The sequence below is a fragment of the Mastigoproctus giganteus genome, chromosome 3, assembly GCF_048544385.1.
Source record: "Mastigoproctus giganteus isolate SK-2022 chromosome 3, ASM4854438v1, whole genome shotgun sequence".
Lineage (NCBI taxonomy): Eukaryota > Metazoa > Arthropoda > Arachnida > Uropygi > Thelyphonidae > Mastigoproctus > Mastigoproctus giganteus.
The window spans coordinates 248,725,263-248,744,543 of record NC_143577.1 but is presented as its reverse complement, the minus strand read 5'-3'; the positions used below and the strand labels follow the sequence as shown (position 1 = coordinate 248,744,543).

Below are 19,281 nucleotides of genomic sequence, written 5' to 3'. Positions count from 1 at the left end.
AGAAGTCTTTGCTGTTTTTTTTTTTTTTAGATCCTTTACCAAAGATTTTTCATAATCACCCTTCGCTTTCCTAACCTCCTTTGTGACTTGATTGCAGACTAGCTTATATCTACCATAGGCTTCTGTGTCGTCTGACAATTTATGTGCATCCCATGTATTTTTCATCTCTGCCACGAGTCTCATTAGTTCATCTGATATCCATTTAAGCCTAAACCTAGAGCAGTATTTCTTAGTTAGAACAAAAAGCCTAGTAGTTTCCCAAATTTCTTCCTTGAATGTTTCCCATTTATAATTTGCCGTTGATAACATCATCAGTTGGTTCCACTGTATAGAACCTAAAAAATCTGAGACCACTATAGTCGCCTTTCCGAAAGCAAAAACCCTTCCCTTTACCCCTGATGGTAGTTACATCTTTAAGTAAATCCCACATCAGTACACTGTGATCACTGCCACCTAGTAGTTCCTTTATCTCTAAATTCTTATTACATGAATAATCACTGCTGATAATCAGATTAAGAGTGTTACTCCCTCTTGTTTCCTCTCTAACATGCTGATGTAGAAAACAATCATCCAATAAATCCACAAAAACCTTGCTTGTTTGTGAGTGACTAACCCACAAGTTCCAGTCTATATCTGGGAAGTTAAATTCCCCATTATATGACACTCTGATTTACTGGCCCACTCTATTTCTCTCTATAATTGTTCATTTTAATCATCAGAGTCATTAGGCCTATAACAAACCCCTACCCTCATTTTTGTTTCCCAGTGTTTATGTCACGCCAAACTGACTCAGTATTGCACTGTCCATCTATGTGAACTGGATGCACTTGCTTGGATTTTATGTGTTCTTAACTAACAGCCTAACCCCACCTCCCTTCCTATCCTGTCTATCCTTTCTGTACACATTGTACTCCCCAAATTCCAATTCTGCATCCCTTATATCCGAATGCACCACATCTCTGATATCTCAACAATATGCACCTTGGATGTGTTAACCAGCAGTTCAAATTTATTTACTATACTCCTAGCATTGGTGTACATGCAAGTATATATGCACCTGTTCTTACTCTTAGTTCCTCTAATACACCCCCCTTGTTTCATGACTCCCAGATATCATTCCTGAAATCCCCAGCAACTGGCTTTCCAGGCAGCTGCTCATTCCAATAGAAGCAGTGGAAGAATCATTTCCACCTCTGCCTGCAGTTACTGTTAATCTATTAGTCTGTGAATCCACCCAAGCAAGCAGTTTTCTGATCCACCTAACATTGCCGTGATGGCATCAGCAGGTATTATTGCACCCCTTCTATTTAAGTGTATCCCGTCCCTTTAGAAGCTATCTCTCCTGTTAACAAGCACAGACTACGCTGAGAAAATTCTACCCCATGAGCCCTGCACAGTCTCTCCAGGGCCGAATTGATTGACAAGGTTGTCATCATATACTCCCTCCTATTAATACTGATTCCTTAAGGGTAAAACAATGCAGTTTAATAACTTGTCATGAGGTAATTTTTTAAATGTGCTTTTATTTTTTATTTTGATTCCTTGAAATTCTTTCGACTTCAACATTCTCTCAATTTTAACTTCATAATTTCCTTCAGATTTGTTCAAATTAGCAATAGCATTGATAGTTTAAATAATTAATTTATCTGCTTTTACTATAGTGATGCTGCTACTCTGTAAAGCTTCTGAAAGGTAAGCAAGCTTCTGCAGGATGTCGATCATTAGTGCTAAATCATTAAGAAATTCCAGATTTAAAAGTCAGTTTAATAATTCCAAATATTTAACTTCTGATTCAAAATGGTTGCACAAAGTGGGATAATTCCTCAAAACCACAATTGCTGTCTGCAAGCTAAGAGCTGCACATCGTGGCCTGAACACATGACCAACCTTAATAATTCCCACTTCAAGTTCTTTGACAATCATCCTTAAATTGCGCTGGTTTTTTGATTATTGCCTGACGTCGGTGCCGGCAAGGTGGTGCATGTGGGAATAAATTTTTTGTTCACCAAATTTTCGAATACATGCAATATCTTAATTACATGTACAGCCAAGCCAACGTTTCATGTAGAATTTTTTGTAGAATTTGTACTGTTTTAACGTTTCAATAAATTAAAAAATTGTGTATTACTTCGAAATCCAAAGGTGGTGCATTTCTTTTTTTTTTTTTTATGTAAACCCCAAACACGAGAGGTATTAGAATCTATAGTACTTAGTACCGTGCTTGGGTCGGAGGTTGAGAAGACAATAGAAGATATTTGTTGACTTGAACTTCTGTAGACTGTAATTTTCAGGAAATACATATGAAGGAAGGTTGTTCCAGAAAACGGCAGTTGAATGAATAAACGAGGAAGATGAAAAGTTAGTTCTGTGAGTTTGAAGTTGGACAGTAAATGGATGTTGGCTGGTGGCGGCACGTGTTCGGACTGTTTTGAAAGAGAGAGCGGGAATTATAGAAGCCAATTCAGAAGAACAGTGCCCATGGAAGTATCTGTAGAAGAGGCATGCAGCAGAAACAGTACATCTATGAGACAGCGAGTGGAGAGACTCTGTCAGAGATGAATCATTAATTAACCTAACTGCCCTCTTCTGAATGGAATCAAGAAGCCTGAGAGAGGTTTTGGGGGCACCACCCCAGATGTGGGAACAATATTCCATGGCAGGGCAGATTTGCGATTTATACAGAGTGAGCAGCTGTTTGGAAGAAAAGTAATGCCGAGAGCGAAAGAGAAAACCAATTTGCACCATGCTGCTGATGCCCATGCCTGTATGCCATTATATTTTGGAAAATTTACTTCACAGTGAAGACTTATATGTGGTTTCAAAATCTGCCGACATTTCATCTTCGGAAAATTTATTTAATATCTTAGTTACTCTCATTTCCTCCACCCCTTCGACATTGCTACTGTCACTAGTTCTTTGAATACTGTCCATACTGTTGCGAATCATTCTGATATTCAGATACTGTGACCATGTACACTTAGGCAGAAGAAAATTACTGAAAGGCATGGATCACTCACTTCTCCGAAAAACAGATGACTGCTTTCCGGAGTAAAGGAAAACCACAACACTGGTTGACCACAGGCTATTATCATCTGTGTTGGGAATACACCTTAATCTTCTGACTGGCAATGGAAAGCATATTGACTAGCGCGACTTATTGGTAGGTGCAATAGGTGGCTGCATTGGTTTTACGGGCACCACTAAAATTATTATGGAATGATAATCCTTATTCGTGCTTTCTAACTGCTTCAAGGCCTGAGATGGGAACACTGCCTAAAGGCCAGAGGTGAGAACAGTCCTTACAAAGTTGAGTCTCTCATAATTGCTGGGAATCATTGGGGTACAAATAAACACATGGGTTGTGTTAGGGTAGCTAAGAAAAAGAACAGGTGCATGTATACTTGCGTGTACACCAATGCTAGGAGTTTAGTAAATAAATTTGATGAATTTGAGGTATTGCTCAAAACATCAAAGGCAGATATTGTGGGGATTTCAGAGACATGGTGTCACACAGATATAAGGAATGCAGAACTGGAATTTGGGGAGTACAATGTCTACAGAAAGGATAGACAGGATAGGAAGGGAGGAGGGGTTATGCTATTAGTTAAGAAATACATAAAATCCAAGGAAGTGAAGCCAGTCGACATTGCTGGACAGTGCAGTGTCGAGTCAGTTTGGTGTGACATAAGCATTGGGAGATCAAAATTGAGAGTAGGAGTGTGCTATAGGCCTAATGACTCTGATGAGTATAATAAGAAACTGTACAGGGAAATAGAGTGGGCCAGTAAATCAGAGTCTTATAATGGGGGATTTTAATTTCCCAGATATTGACTGGAATTTGGGGGCTGGTCACTCACACACTAGCAAGGCTTTTGTGGATTTATTGGATGATTATTTTCTACATCAGCATTTTCGGGAGGCAACTAGAGGGAGTAATACTCTTGATTTGATTATCAGTAGTGATTCTTCATGCATTAAGAATCTGCAGATAAATGAACCACTAAGTGGCAGTGATCACAGTGTGCTGAAGTGGGATTTACTCAAAGAGGTAACTACCATTAGGGATAAAGGGAAGGGTTATTGCTTTCGTAAAGGCGACTACGATGGACTGAGACAGTATTTAAATTCTATACAGTGGGACCAACTGATGATGTTACCAACAGCAAATTCAAAATGGGAAGCATTCAAAGAACTTATCTTGGAAGCTATTAGGCTTTACATACCAACTAAGAAATATTGTTCAAGGTTTAGGCCTAAGTGGATGTCAGATGAACTAATGAGACATATGGCAGAGAAGAAAAATGCATGGGATACATACAAATTAACGCTTGACACAGAAGCCTATGATAGATACAAGTTGATCTGTAACCAAGTTACATAGGAGGTTAGGCAGGCGAAGGCAGATTACGAGAAATCTTTGGCAAGGGATGCAAAGAAAAACAGCAAAGAGTTCTTTACTTATGTAAACTCTAGAAGGAAGGGGATGAATCAGATTGGTTCACTTGATATCGATGGGTCAACTGTTGATGATCTTGCTCAGGTAGCTAACAAACTAAATGAATATTTTGCATCGACATTCACACATGAGGAGTTATTCAGCAAGGGGAATGCCAGAGGTGTATTCAACTCTGGCAGTAAGCTAGAGAATCTTGTAATAACTGAGAGTAAAGTGGAGGAGAAATTGTTGAAGATAAATACAAGAAAGGCACCTGGGGTGGATGGGATCTATCCAGTTATATTAAAGGAGGCAGCAAAGGAAGTAAGCAAACCCTTAGCCATAATTATGAGAGCTTCCTTGGACTCAGGGGAGGTACCCACAGACTGGAGATGTGCAAATGTGACCCCAATTCACAAAGGAGGATCAAAGGCTGACACAAGTAATTATAGACCTGTTAGTTTAACTTCTGTTCCCGGAAAATTAATGGAGGCACTGGTTAAAGAAGAACTGCAGGATCATCTAGACAAGACTTCAGTTATAGCTCAGACACAGCATGGTTTTGTTAAGGGGAAGTCTTGCCTGACCAATTTGATTGGATACTATGATGCAGTCACAAAAGAACTGGATGCAGGGAATAACTTTGATATTATATACTTGGATCTTAGAAAGGCTTTTGATACTGTTGCACATGGAAGACTGCTGCACAAATTGGAGCAGTGTGGCATTGGAGGCAAATTGCTGCTATGGATAAAGGGGTGGTTGAGGGCGAGAAGACAGAGAGTGGTAATCAATGGACACTGCTCATCGTGGACTAATGTTATTAGTGGAGTCCCTCAGGGTTCAGTATTGGGTCCTTTATTGTTTTCTGTATTTATAAATGATATTGATGATGGTATATCAAGCTTAGTGTCCAAGTTTGCAGATGATGCGAAGGTTAGCAGGGTTGTCAAGGACACTACTGACACTATGCTGCTGCAACAGGATCTGGAAAGGTTGAGCAGATGGGCTGAGAGGTGGCAAATGAAGTTTAACATTGACAAATGTAAAGTACTACACATGGGAAACAGCAACCCCAGAGCAACGTATCAACTCTGTGGTACTACACTGACAGTGGTAGAGAATGAAAGGGACCTGGGGGTGGTTATGCAGGCAGATATGAAGTTCTCTGAGGAGTGCAGACGGGCTGCAAGAGTAGCTCATGGTGTATTGTCAATGATATATAGGAATTTTTCTAGCAGGGATAAGGAGGTGATTATTCCCTTGTATAAGGCAATGGTCAGGCCACACCTAGAGTACTGTATACAGGTCTGGAGGCCTCATTTCAAGAAGGATGTAGAGATGCTGGAACAAGTACAGAGAAGGGCAACAAGATTAGTGAATGGAACAAAGGGGTGCTCTTATGAAGAAAGGCTTAAGTTTTGCAGATTACAGTGTCTGGAGACTAGGCACCAGCGAGGTGATCTGATAGAGGTGTATGAAGGCTTGAATGGTTTGAGCATGCTCAATGCAGATGGAATTCTTCCTCTTGCTCAGAATAATCACCTGAGAGGGCATAAGTTCAAATTGAGGAAGAACAGATGTAGGATGGACGTGAGGAAATTTGCCTTTAGCCAGCGGGTGGTTGGTTGGTGGAACAGACTTCCATCCCTTGTCGTGGAAGTTGATAGCCTAAATAAGTTTAAGTCTCAGCTGGACAGGTATTTCGAACGAACAGAGGGGTGAAGTGGAAGTGGTTATTTTTTTTGGCTGATGCTGCATAAGCTTGCTTTCTTGCATCAAATGCCTCTACTAATGCTAATCTGTTAGTTTTATGACAATTTTCTTCATTTACGGAAACTATTTTAAATGTAATTACCAAGGGGAATTCAAAAAAATGCGCTATAAAGAAATTCGTTAAACAGAGGTCCGACTGAAATTAAATCAGAAATGAAGTAATTTTAAAACACATAACTGGTCGATTGCACCGTTAAAATGCTAGGGTGGGGCTCCCGCTCGCCCCACCATAGTTCTGGCTCTGGATACTCAATAATTGAATATGGGATTTCAGTTGTAAAATAAATAATCGTTTTAACAATGAGCTTGCAAATTTTCAAAAAAAAATAACAATGGTCTCTCACGAGCCCACTATAGCTTACCACTAATTGTACCTGATAAAACTATTTTAATATTTGAATGACTTTTTACATAATTAAATTCAGGCCCCTATCCTACCTAGAAGTTTCTTAATCATCTGTGGATATTCTTTTTATCATCACGATGCAAAGTTCTATACTATTTGAGGAAACTTGAGCTGACACTTGTCTATTTGAATGTGGATCTTGATGCACGTTTCATTGTCTATTCCTGATGTATTTCTCATTACAAACCACATCTGTATAGCTCAAACATTTGTTTGGTAGTATCTTCTGTGAAGAATGCTTGAGAATTGGATCACCCCCAGCAAAGTAAGATAGTGAAAGCAAAGTTAAAAAGATAGTATAGGCAAGTTGGTTCTGAGAATACATTATTCATTGCAACAATTCACATTGAGGTTCTACAATAAAAGAGGACACCTTGTTTTTATGTTATTGTCAGGCTAATGAAAGAAGCTTTTTTGCTGAAAATATAAAAAACAGCTTTTGCAGATGCATTGTCAAATGAAAACTGAACCTTTAAAAATTAAAAAAAAAAAAATCCATTTATTAACAGTATAAAGCTTGAAGAACATTTCTAGAAATGTAGATATAATAATTTTGAAATAACACTTTACTGTGTTAATTAATTAAATAATTTGATGCTGATTTTATTCTAATTTTTAATTATAATTTTAATTTGAAATTAATAATGAATTAGTGCAATGAAGTGCTTATTTATTTCAAAGATAACATTTATTTCTTATGTAGCCCTTACACATAGCCATTAATTTGATCACCAATACATTTTGTATTATTTGTTACTTTAGAGTGTGCTAAAACTGTACTTTAGAGTGTGCTAAATAATTGTACTATTATATGCAGATCGTACTCCAGAACAGGAAGTGAGAAAATCTCTAATAGAAAATGCTCGTGCTGAGACAGAAACCTATTCTCTTGTGGGAAAACGACTAGTCAGTGAAAGTGAATGGCAGCTATTAGAGGAGGAGGTAAAGAATTTCAGTTTTATATTTTACAACTTTTTATAGATTTTTCAACCCTTCTGGAACAATTTTCCTTTCAGAAAATATTAACATCATCACCGACTACAAGATGGAATAATATCTTCCAAATCTAGAAAAATGCCATGGTGTATTTTTCTAGAATTGGAAAATTAATAGTTCAAAAAAAATTATTTCCAGATAAAAAGGTTTCTGAAAATTTTCTAGTAGCAGCTTCGGAGTTTGGGGAAATTGTTGTAAGGGAAATAGGTTGAAAATGTTGCAAATGATATAATAAGAAATTTTTAATTATAATTAAAAATTACTGATGTCTTATTGGTTTGATCCCAGAAAACCAAACTGCCTGTAAACTTATGAGAGTTTCAGATCTCCTGGACAGGGATGGCTCTTCAGATATATAAATTACAGAGCAAGGCAATAGGTCTATAGTTCTTTGGGTTGTTTTGATCCTTCCCTGGTTTTAGTATAGCTCTGACTTTAGATTTTTGCCATAACTTGGGAATCTGACATTCTTTGAGACAGTTGTTAAATAGGTCAACAACCCATCTCCTGGTTCCTACTCCAAAGTGTTTAATTTAATTTCATTTGTTTATTTCGGACATCACATAATCCAGCTGCTTTCCCCCTCATGGATGCCAGATTTGAGTTCCGAAAGAGTAAAGGGTTCATTAGCTTTAGGAGGGAGGTTCCTGTTAATCCTGGTTCTCCAAATTTTCCTCTTTGTCTTTCCATTCATAAAAATTTCATGCAATTTGATTATCTGTTATGTTCACATGTTTCGTGGTCATAGCTGAGTTTTACCATAAGTCTCCATGCAGCACGACTATCTTTTGTTATGTCCAGGAGATGAATCCATTGATTATTCTCGCTTATCATGGTCATCACCAGTTAACCTTCAGCCTCGATGGTCTCAATATCAAATGGGTTGGCATCAAACAGTTGTATATATTTTTAGAGCAACTCGGTAGTTTTGCATCATGAATAAGATGTAGGACAGCGTATGTTGTCCTACATCTTATTCATGATGCAGGAACATATGCTGTCCTACATCTCTTGGTATGCTTTCTCTGGAAATCCTTTTGAGAGCTTCAAGAAAGGATTTGGAGTTAGGTCAATTATAGTAACTGCATTATCCAACAGAATGGCAAATTTTTCTCAATTTGCTTTTTTAAAATTGAAGCGGCATCTAAAGGGGACCATCTTTGGACGAATCTGGCACACTTTGGGCCTGTGCTGTGTGTGAGAGTTTGGGCCACAGATGATTTTTGTGCATTGTTGTTCAATGGTTTCACTTACAAAGATAAGATCTGAGTAGTACCCTTGCATCCATCTCCTACTGTTGAAGGATGCTAAGATGCTGGTAGTTTTGCATCATTAATAAGGGTTAAATTATTTGTTTCTGCCCGGTTTCAACTGTTTGCCTATTATCATCGGTCTCAGGATAGCCCAGCTGATGCTATGGCTGTCGAAGTCTCCGATGACAAAATGTATTTTCCCATTTCGCTGAATGAGGCTTTCTGGTGGCTAAAAGTGGCATCTGGACATTGTAAATCAAGGTAACAAAGAATTTGTCCAGTTCAATCGTCAGTACTTCAAAATTATTGTCTGCAGAGCTCACCGTTGATTGCCTCACAAAGATTGCACTGCCATATTTCTCATGTGGTCGTTCGCATATCATTTTCATGCCTTTCATGTAAGGACATTAATGATTTGGACCATGATGAGTTTCTTGGATGTAGAGTATGTCACACCTGGAATTAGCACATAGTTTATGGAGAAATTCTTCCTTACCTAAAGAGAGACCTTCAATATTAATGAATTTTATTTTAATAATAGGTCCTGAGAGTTACTGCAGTTTCTCATTATTTGAGTTCTGTGTGTTAGAAAAATTGAATGATCTCATTATCTGGTTGTGTGATCCGGTGTGAAAGAATGTCAGCTAAGGTGGTCCAGAAACACCACGAGGAGGTTTCTTTCATGCTTCCTTTTTTAAATGATACTACCAGTGCCATACATTTGGCACTGTTGAAATTATTCACCATCAAGTCTGAACTGGTTCTATGCCAAGTTTCACAAAGGCATTCTACTGGAAAGTTGTGTTTAAGTTGGCACAGTAAAATCACATCGTCATGGTGATTCAAGGACTGAGCAAAGAGTGGTGATAAAATTTTTGTTCTAAAGCCAGAAAAAAGTGCAATTGAAACAGTTGCAATAATGAATGCGGCTTGTGGACATGAAGCACTATCATGATCCATCACTTTTTTGCTGCTATTGGCAGTTCCGTGAAGGGCAGGAAAATGTTCAGGATGGCGCAGTGAGTGGTTACCCATCCCAGTCTCATACGGACTGAACTGTCAAAAAAAAGTTTGGCAGCTATTAACAGAAGATCATCACCTGTCCCTCCAAATGGTAGCTTACCAACTTCACATCAGCATGGATATTGTGCGTTTGTTATCAAAGATTTGGGAAAAAAAATAAATTGTATATTTTTTTTAGAAGGAAAAACAAGTTTCTGTGTGTTGAGATAGATTTGATTGAGATGGCAGAAAGTGATCCAGACTTTTTTTTAAAAAAATCATAAATGGTGATGAATCCTGTGCCCTACATATAAACCCAAAACAAAAAGACAATCAACTGCATGGATTGGAGAAAATTCATGATGAAACTCCAGTTCCAAAAGTCTTTAACCAAAATTGTTGGTGTTTTTTTTTTTTATTGGTGAGGAGTTGTGCACAAAGAATTTGTGCTGGAAGGACAAACATCAACTGAATTTTACAGAAGAGTGATGGACAGACTGTTGAAAAAATTTGGCATGTTAGGCCAGACACAGCTGAGTTGGGTGAGTGGTTCTTGCTTCACAACAATGTAACTTCACACAATGTGATCATCCTCGAGCAGTTTCTCTCATAGAAGATTACAATGCTTTACCATCCCTCATCTTCACTGGATTTGGTACCAGCTGATTATTTTCTGTTCCCCAAAGTGAAATCCCACCTGAAGGGACACCATTTTGACAGCATTTCAGAGAATCAAACCAGCATGATGACAGAGTTAAACCAGGTTCCACAGAGGCATCCAGAAGCTGTACAACCATGCAAAGAAGAGTATTGAGTTATGAGGGATGTATTTTGAAAATGAAATGGTGATAAAAATTTTTTCCTTGAGATTTCAATTTTTTATGAGTGCAGTCCTAAAACATTTCAAGTACACCTTGTATTTTATTTGTCACTCAAAGTATGCACCGTGGTAGGTATCCAGAGAGGGTCACTGCAATAACCTTGACCAGCAGATAAATAATTTTTATTTATGGAATACGGTGTTATTTAGTTATAAGTTAACCTGCTTTATACCTCCTGCTATAAACTTCCAGCTTTATACACATTAAAACCTCACTTTAATGGACTATGTGGCATAAGATCTATCTCCTAATTCAAATTATTTGTTAACCTTTTTTGAGTATATATGTAGATCTACATTTGTCATGTGGGGCTGTGGTGCTCTGGGGAGTATGTACATAATAGTGATGGGTAAAATTACTCTTTGACTTGCTTGAATCATTCGTGTCATTACAGGAAATTTACTTGAATCATCAAATCAATTTGAAATAAGTTATCATTCAAAATTGTAGCAAAGCAGGCATTGAGTGAGTAATTTACTGACTTTTTTTTTTTTTTTTTTTTTTTTATGTAAACCCCAAACACGAGAGGTATTAGCACCTATAGTACTTAGTACTGTGCTTAGGTTGGAGGTTGAGAAGACGAAAGAAGATATTTGTTGACATTGGACTTGAACTTCTGTAGACTGTAATTTTCAGGAAATACGTATGAAGGAAGGTTGTTCCAAAAAATGGCAGTTGAATGAATAAACGAGGAAGATGAAAAGTTGGTTCTGTGAGTTTGAAGTTGGACAGTAAATGGATGTTGGCTGGTGGCGGCACGTGTTCGGACTGTTTTGAAAGAGAGAGCGGGAATTATAGAAGCCAATTCAGAAGAACAGTGCTCATGGAAATATCTGTAGAAGAGGCATGCAGCAGAAACAGTACGTCTATGAGACAGCGAGTGGAGAGAGTCTGTTAGAGATGAATCATTAATTAACCTAACTGCCCTGTTCTGAACAGAATCAAGAAGCCTGAGAGAGTATTTGGGGGCACCACCCCAGATGTGGGAACAATATTCCATGGTAGGGCGGATTTGCGATTTGTAAAGAGTGAACAGCTGTTTGGAAGAAAAATAACGCCGAGATCGAAAGAGAAAACCAAGTTTTTGAGATGCAGAGGAAGCAATATTTGTAATGTGCTTGTGCCAAGAGAGATTAGAAGTTAGGGTAATCCCCAAAAGAGATATCATTTTGCCTAGAAATCGGAGTGTCACCAAAGATAAGCATAGGAGCAGAAGAATCCTTTTTACGAAATATAAGACAAGACTGAGTTTTAGAAGGGTTGAAATCAACTAAGTTGTCTTTGCCCCACTGGAGAATTACCTGGAGATTGGCATTTAAGGAATTGGTAGCAGATATTCGAGAAGTTGAAGCTGATTGAGCAGGACAAGATTTCTCAAAATGGAAAGTGGAATGCAATGTGCTATCATCGGCAAAACTATGGATAGGATTTCCAGCCAATGGAAGAAGGTCATTAATATACAAGAGAAAAAGACCGGCATTAGTAGAGAAGTTAGAAGACAGAGAGACATCTACCGTCACCCTCAGTGAGCGATCAGAGAGAAAACTGGAAAGCCAATTACAAAAAAACAGTTGGCAAACCATAAGATGGAAGCTTGCTGATTCCCACTGAAAGTCAAGCAATTCATTACTCAACCTGTTCAAGGAAAATGATAAATAACTATGCAAATGTGAGATGGTGTGTTGGTCTAGGTATTAGGCATATAATAGATATACTACTGACTCACTTTGCACATCAAGTAATGAATACAATGAATAATAATTATCAAACTGTTTTGTTGTTTCTGAACAAAGAAATGAATTGGATTATTAAAGTGGAGTGGCATTTTTTAGTGCATTCTATTCATTTTCCATTTTACAGGCCCTTTTTTGAACAATTTGAATTTTTTGACTGGTTGCTCATGTATAGACCATTTATTTACTGTTAAGCAAATTCTGGAAAAATGTCAAGCTACAAACTAGATGTGGGTATGCTGTTTATAAACTTAGAAAAAGGATATGATAATGTGCCAAGAAATCTTTTGTGGAAGGCTATTGAAAAAAATGTCAATAAGCCAGCCATTAATTGATATAATTAGAAAGATCTACAAGGACAATACGTGCTGTGTTAATATTGGTTCACAACTCAAGAAGATTTAAAATTTGCAAAGGGCTACTTCAAGGATGCTGTTTGTCACTTACTTGTTTACGCTATACCTAGAAGTTGTTCTAAGACCAGGTCACAGAAGTGCAGTTCAGTGGGTATTCCCCTTAGTCAGAATAAGTACCTTTACAATCTACTGGTTGCAGACAACCAAGTTGTGGTAGCACAGGATGATGAAGATGCAAATTACATGGGCAGAAAGTTACTAGAAGAATATAAAACATGAGGACTGACAGTTAAAGACAAAATACATGAATCAAAGTGAGGATGTTGTGGATTTAGATGGAATACAGATGAAAACTGTACAGCAATTTAAATACTTGGGTGCAATTATTCAGGTCAACGGAAGATCTGTCCAGGAAATTGAGAGAAGATGGGTGAAGGTATTTTCGGTCATAGCAATGCTCAATTCTGTGCGATGGAATAAAAATATCATTAATAAAACTAAACATGAAATATATAGTGCAATATTACAAAGTGTTGTATTATATGGATGTGAGACTTGGACCTTAAATGAAAGACAAAAAAATAAACTACTGGCTGTTGAAATGGATTTTTGGCGAAGATTGGCAGGAAAGTCTAGGACTGAAAAAGTCAGAAATGACATGATAAGGAATACAATGAACGGCCAAAAAACCATCATTGATAAAGTAGAGAAAAAAAGATTGGAGCGGTTTCCCCATGTAAAGAGAATGGATGATGACAGACTGCCCAGAGGACCCATGGAGTAGGAAAAAGATGAAACCAAGACAGATGTGGTTAGAGGGTGTAAGAACAGCTATGAATACAAGAAGACTAGTGAACGGAGATTGGGAAGATAGAAGATAGTGGTAAAAAAGAATAAAGGAATGACTTTTTGAGGATGGCCGTTGTGATAATGAAATAAATCCTAAGAAGAAGATTTTTTCAAACCATTCACTTCCCCATCAGATGAAAACCTGTTCCATCAGTCAAGCACCCACTGGCTGAAGGGAAACTTCTGCACATCTATCCTGCAACCATTCTTCCTCAACTGAATTTATGCCCCTCGTGTGTGTGTGTGTGTGTGTGTGTGTGTGTGTGTGTGTGTGTGTGTGTGTGTGTGTGTGTGTGTGTGTGTGTGTGTGTGTGTGTGTGTGTGTGGTCTTAACAAGAGGAAGAATGCCATCAGCATTTGGCTTACTCAATCCATTCCTTTCAAGGTCTTAAAGGACTGAGTTGGTATCTCAGTCCAATCACCCTGCAGGCGCTTAGATGCTGCAATTTGTGGAACTAAAGCTTTTCTTAGTAAGAGCACCCTTTTGTTACCTTCAGCAATCTTGTTGCCCTTCTCTGCACCCATTTCAGCAGATCTACATCCTTTCTAAAGTGAGGTCTGTACTGTATACAGACCTGTATACAGTACTTAAGATGTGGCCTAACCATGGCCTTGTACAAAGGGATAATCACCTCTTTATCCTTGCTAGCAAAGTTTCTGTATATCATTAACAAAACCACGAGCTGTCCTGGAAGCATGTCTGCACTGCACATAAAATTTCATATCTGACTGCACAATTACCCTCCCTCCAGGTCTTTTTCATTTCCGCTGCCCTGAGTTGTTGTTATTTGTTATTTGGTTTTTAGGAGCATTAGCAACTAAGGCCATATTGCTCCGGGATATGCGGTGGTCATTCCCTGACCTTTCCGCATCCTCTGTATTTGGTGGTGACGGGCTCGAACCCCGGTCTAATCAAGAAGCGTGTGCTACGCACTGCTGCTCCTTCCCACCTGGCTACGGAGGCGCCTCATTTCCGCTACCCTGAGTACAGTACAGTACCACACAGTTGGTATCTGGAATTACTGCTACCCATGTGTAGTACCTTGCCTTCATCAATGTTAACTGCCATTTTTCAGCCTATTGACCCAATTTTCCTAGATCTTGTTGCAATAGCTCATCCTTATTACTGCTGTTAGCCACCCTGTCAACCTTTGTATCATCTGCAAACAGACATTAAGCCTGATATATCTTCATCAATACATTAATAAATATTGAAAACAACAATGGGCTCAGCACTGAACCCTGAGGGATTCCGCTAATAACATTAGTCCACGAAGAGCACTGCCCATTGATAACCACTCTGTCTTCTTCCACTTAACCATCCATTTATCCATAGCAGTAACTTGCCCTTAATGTACCTGGTAAAGTTACCAGGTACATTAAGGACCTAGTAAAGACCTGGTATTGGAATGCTAAGGACCTGGTAAAGTTACCAGGTCCTTAGCATTCCAGCGTGGGGCATCTAATGTTGGGGAGGCCGATTTTTCAACCCCCAGAAACAATATACACAGTTTTTTAAAATTTTTATATATAAAAAATATAAATTAAATACATTGACTTCTTTGAACTAAACTTAAAAAGAAAATATCAGACTTCTTAAAAAAACAAAAAGAAATATACTGTGTGTGTGTGTGTGTGTGTGTGTGTGTGTGTGTGTGTGTGTGTGTGTGTGTGTGTGTGTGTTTATTTATTTTTTTTTCACAGAGAGGCTGAAATTCAATATACGGTACCCTTCATGTTACGCTATGTAATGAACAGAGAGTTGCGTAAGGGATGTGAACTGAGAAAAATAATTGTAATTAGAAAGGGGAAAAAAAAAACGCTTATTAGTAGGGTCATGTTTTTAATCGATTTTCATTTTTGTTTAGTGAAAAAAGGTTAGGATTTTTATGTGAAATAAATAATAATAATAATATTGGTGGCCATAATAACCTCAAAGAAGGAAGGAAGAATCTGTACACCTCACCCACCTGATGTACTTGGATGATATCAAGCTCTATGCGGCAACCGAGTAGCAACTCCAGCAATTACTCCGGATCACCAAAGAATTCAGCAATGATATTAGAATGAAATTTGGTCTAGGCAAATGCAAGGCCCATGGATTGTACCAGGGAAAATTAGTCAACCGAAACTACCAGCTGCAGACTGGTAAAGAGATTGAAGCCATGACAGGGGGAGAGGCCTACAAATACCTGCGGATGATGCAGGCTCTGCAATTACAGCAGACTGAGTACAGCACAAGGAAATTAAGGCCTGCCTGCCTGACCAAAAAATACCATCAGAGACTTAGAAGCCTGCTGAAAGCAAAGCTGAACAAAGGGAACACAGTTAAAGCCATAAACACCTATCCAGTGCCAGTGCTAACATACTCATTCGGGGTCATAGACAGGACTAACAATGAGGTGGACAATATCATGAGAAGGACAAGGACAGTGATGACCAAGAGCCGCCAACACCACCCGAAGTCAGCCGTGGAGAGATTGACAATTCTCTCCACGGCTTCAGGTTAGCCTGAGGCCTGAAGGCTAACCTGAAGGATTACTTCCAGAAATATACAGCAGCACTCCACTAGGCCATAATGAAGATAGACAAGCGGTATACCCACTCAACCTAAGTGAGGAGTCCCCTCCCATCCAGAAGGCACAAACAAAGCTAGAAAGATGGGCAAAGAAGACACTGCAATGATTTCCATCAAGATCACATAGATAAAATTCCTTCCAATGCATGGCTCACAAGCAGGACGCTCTTCCCTGAGACTGAAGGATTTATGCTTGTCATCCAAGACCAGGTAATCAACACCAGAAACTATAGAAAATACATTGCAAATGAGCTAGGAATGTCAGATGACACATGTCGACAATGCCACCTGGCCTCAGAAACAGTCCAACACACTGCAGGATGCAAGGTGATCACCCAGACTGAGTACACTCATAGACACAACCGGGTAGCCAGGATAATACATCAGAAGCTAGCAATCAAATCCAGTTGATCAACTAAAGTGTATCGTACTACAAGTACAAACCCCAGGCAGTACTAGAGACCCCAACCCACAAGCTGTACTGGGACTGTGCCATAATAACGGATAAAGCAATACCGCACAACAAACCAGACATAACCCTTGTGGACAAGAAGGTAAAGGCTACCTGTCTGATTGGCATAGCGGTACCCAACACTGGCAACCTGCAGAAAACCCATGGGTAAAAAATCAGGACGTACACGAACCTAAGACAGGAGATAAAGAGATGGGGCATATGCAACAAGTAACGACCATCCCGTTCATAGTGTCAACCACTGGTATGGTGCCAAAGACCCTACATAACAGCAATAGGTCTTCCAGCGAACACCTATGAGGTGTTCGCTGGAAGACCACCTAACACCAGACATAACAACCACCCTGTGTACTTGGTAGCAATACCCATCACGAGGTGGAACCCCCAATCAGGGAGAAATAATATAAAAGAGCAATAATAATAATACATCTTTAACAATAAAAACAAAAGAAATTAAATAATATAATTAAATATATTTTTCTGCTGAGTGAATTTTTCTTAATAATTCTTCATTATTTGCTATTTCTTTGTAAAATTCTTCACAAGAATTAGCAAAATTGCACTTAACTTGTAGCATTGCTTTCAGCGTTTTACGGTCAGCTGTGTTTTTGTTGACATCCACAGTTTGTTTACTATCGAAAAAACTCTGTTCTACCATTGGTTCCCGGCAAACATAATGCAAATGATTTGCATTATGTTTGCCATTAAGTATGGAGACTACATGTCCAATCCAGGACAGTTTGCAATGCAGGGCAAACGACTCAAATCTGGGACGTCTGGTCACCTTACCTTAATGCCACATTGCAATGGTATCAAAAGCCTTCCTGAAATACAAGTATCTGATAATCAAAATTATTTTTTGCATCCAATTCCTTGGTCACTGCATTATAGTAACCTATCGGATTGGTTAGACAAGACTGCCCCTTAACAAATCCATGCTGAGACTGCAGTATAATTCCTATCCACATGGTTATGCATTACTTCTTTAACCAGTGAATCTGTAATTATTCATGTCACCTTTTGTTCCCCCTTTATGAATTTTCTAGCAAAGATAAGGAAATGATTATCCCCTTGTACAAGGCAATGGTAAGGCCACACCTTGAGTAATACATACAGGTCTGGAGGCCTCATATTAGGAAGAATGTAGAGCTGCTGAGACGCGTATAGAGGACAACGAGATTGGTGAGGGGAACAGAAGGGTGCTCTTAACACGAAAGGCTTAAGTTCTGGAAATTGCAGCGTCTGGAGACTGGGTACCTGCGAGGTTATTTGATTGAAGTGTTTAAGGCTTTAAATGGTTTGAACAAGCTTAATGCTGATGGGATTCTTCCTCGTGCTCAGATTACACACTTGATGGGGCATAAAATCAAACTTAGGAAAGTCACTTGAAGAATAGATGTGTGGAAATTTTCCTTTAGCCAGCAAGTTGTTGATTCATGGAATAAACTTCCATATGTCATTGTGGAATTTAGCATTAGCAGAAGCATATTGTGCAAGAAATCAAGCTTATACAGCATCAGCCAAAAAAAAATGAAGAATCTCATCAGCAGCATTGAGCTTGCTCAAACCATTCATGGCCTTATACACGCCTAGTCTCCAGAACCTTGCAGGTACCTACTAGTCTCCAATTTGTAGATCTTAAGCCTTTCTTGGTAAGAGTAACCCTTTGTTCCCCCTCACCAATTCATCCTAATTTGTCCCCCCTCATTGTGATTAGGATGGAAATATCATCGGCATACGCTACTAGGTGAGAAGATGGAAGAAGAAATTCATCGATGTAAAGAACAAATAGGATAGGTCCAAGAAGTGAGCCTTGGGGTACTCCCCTGGAGAAATAACAGATGTCGGAGTATGATTGATTTGTTCTTACGATAAACGGCTGATCGGTAAGGTAGTCTTCAAGGAGAAGGTTAATTTTCCCTCTCAAGCCAAGTTATTGAGTTTGTTAAGTAGAATGGTATGGTTTATGCAATCAAAAGCTTTAGATAAGTCAAGAAACAGTGCTATAACATAGTGACCCTTTTCAAGACTATCAATGATCCTTGAACAGAAGTCAACAATTGCAAGGTCAGTGGATCTTTTAGAGCGATAAGCATACTGTTGTCGATGGATGAGCTGATTTTCTTCAAGAAAACCCATGAGTCTGCTATGAAGAATTTTTTCAAATAATTTTGAAAAAACTGAGAGTAGAGCTATTGGGCGAAAGTTGTTGCTAGAATTACAATGGTTTCCCTTTGGAACAGGGATGATTATTGCTTTTTTGAATTGAGAAGGAAATTTATCAGATTGAAAAGAGAGATGGAATATATATTTCAGAGGTGTAAGAATTGAGCTAAGGAACTTTTTCAGCAAAGGAGATATTTCATCAAAGACAAGGGCTCCATTTTCTTTCAATTGATGTCCTGCCTCTAAAATCTCTTGATCGGAGAGGGAACAAGAAAAAATGAGTTCTGATTGAGTACTTGGCAGATTCTCTCATTTCATTGTCTCTGAAGTCAAGTTCGTCTTGAAACAGATTATTCACACTTGATATAAAGTGTGAAT

General features: G+C 38.6%; 1 protein-coding gene across 6 annotated transcripts in view; it reads left to right on the top strand.

Moving 5' to 3' along the window:
• Window positions 1–19,281, top strand: part of LOC150089016 (rab GTPase-binding effector protein 1-like) — a 367,033-nt gene that overhangs the window by 225,787 nt on the left and 121,965 nt on the right. For all 6 annotated transcript variants that reach the window (XM_090369775.1, XM_090369776.1, XM_090369773.1 and 3 more), the window contains one exon: window positions 7,435–7,559. In XM_090369775.1, coding sequence (XP_090225901.1) covers window positions 7,435–7,559 — 125 coding nt within the window. The remainder of the gene's footprint in view (window positions 1–7,434; window positions 7,560–19,281) is intronic.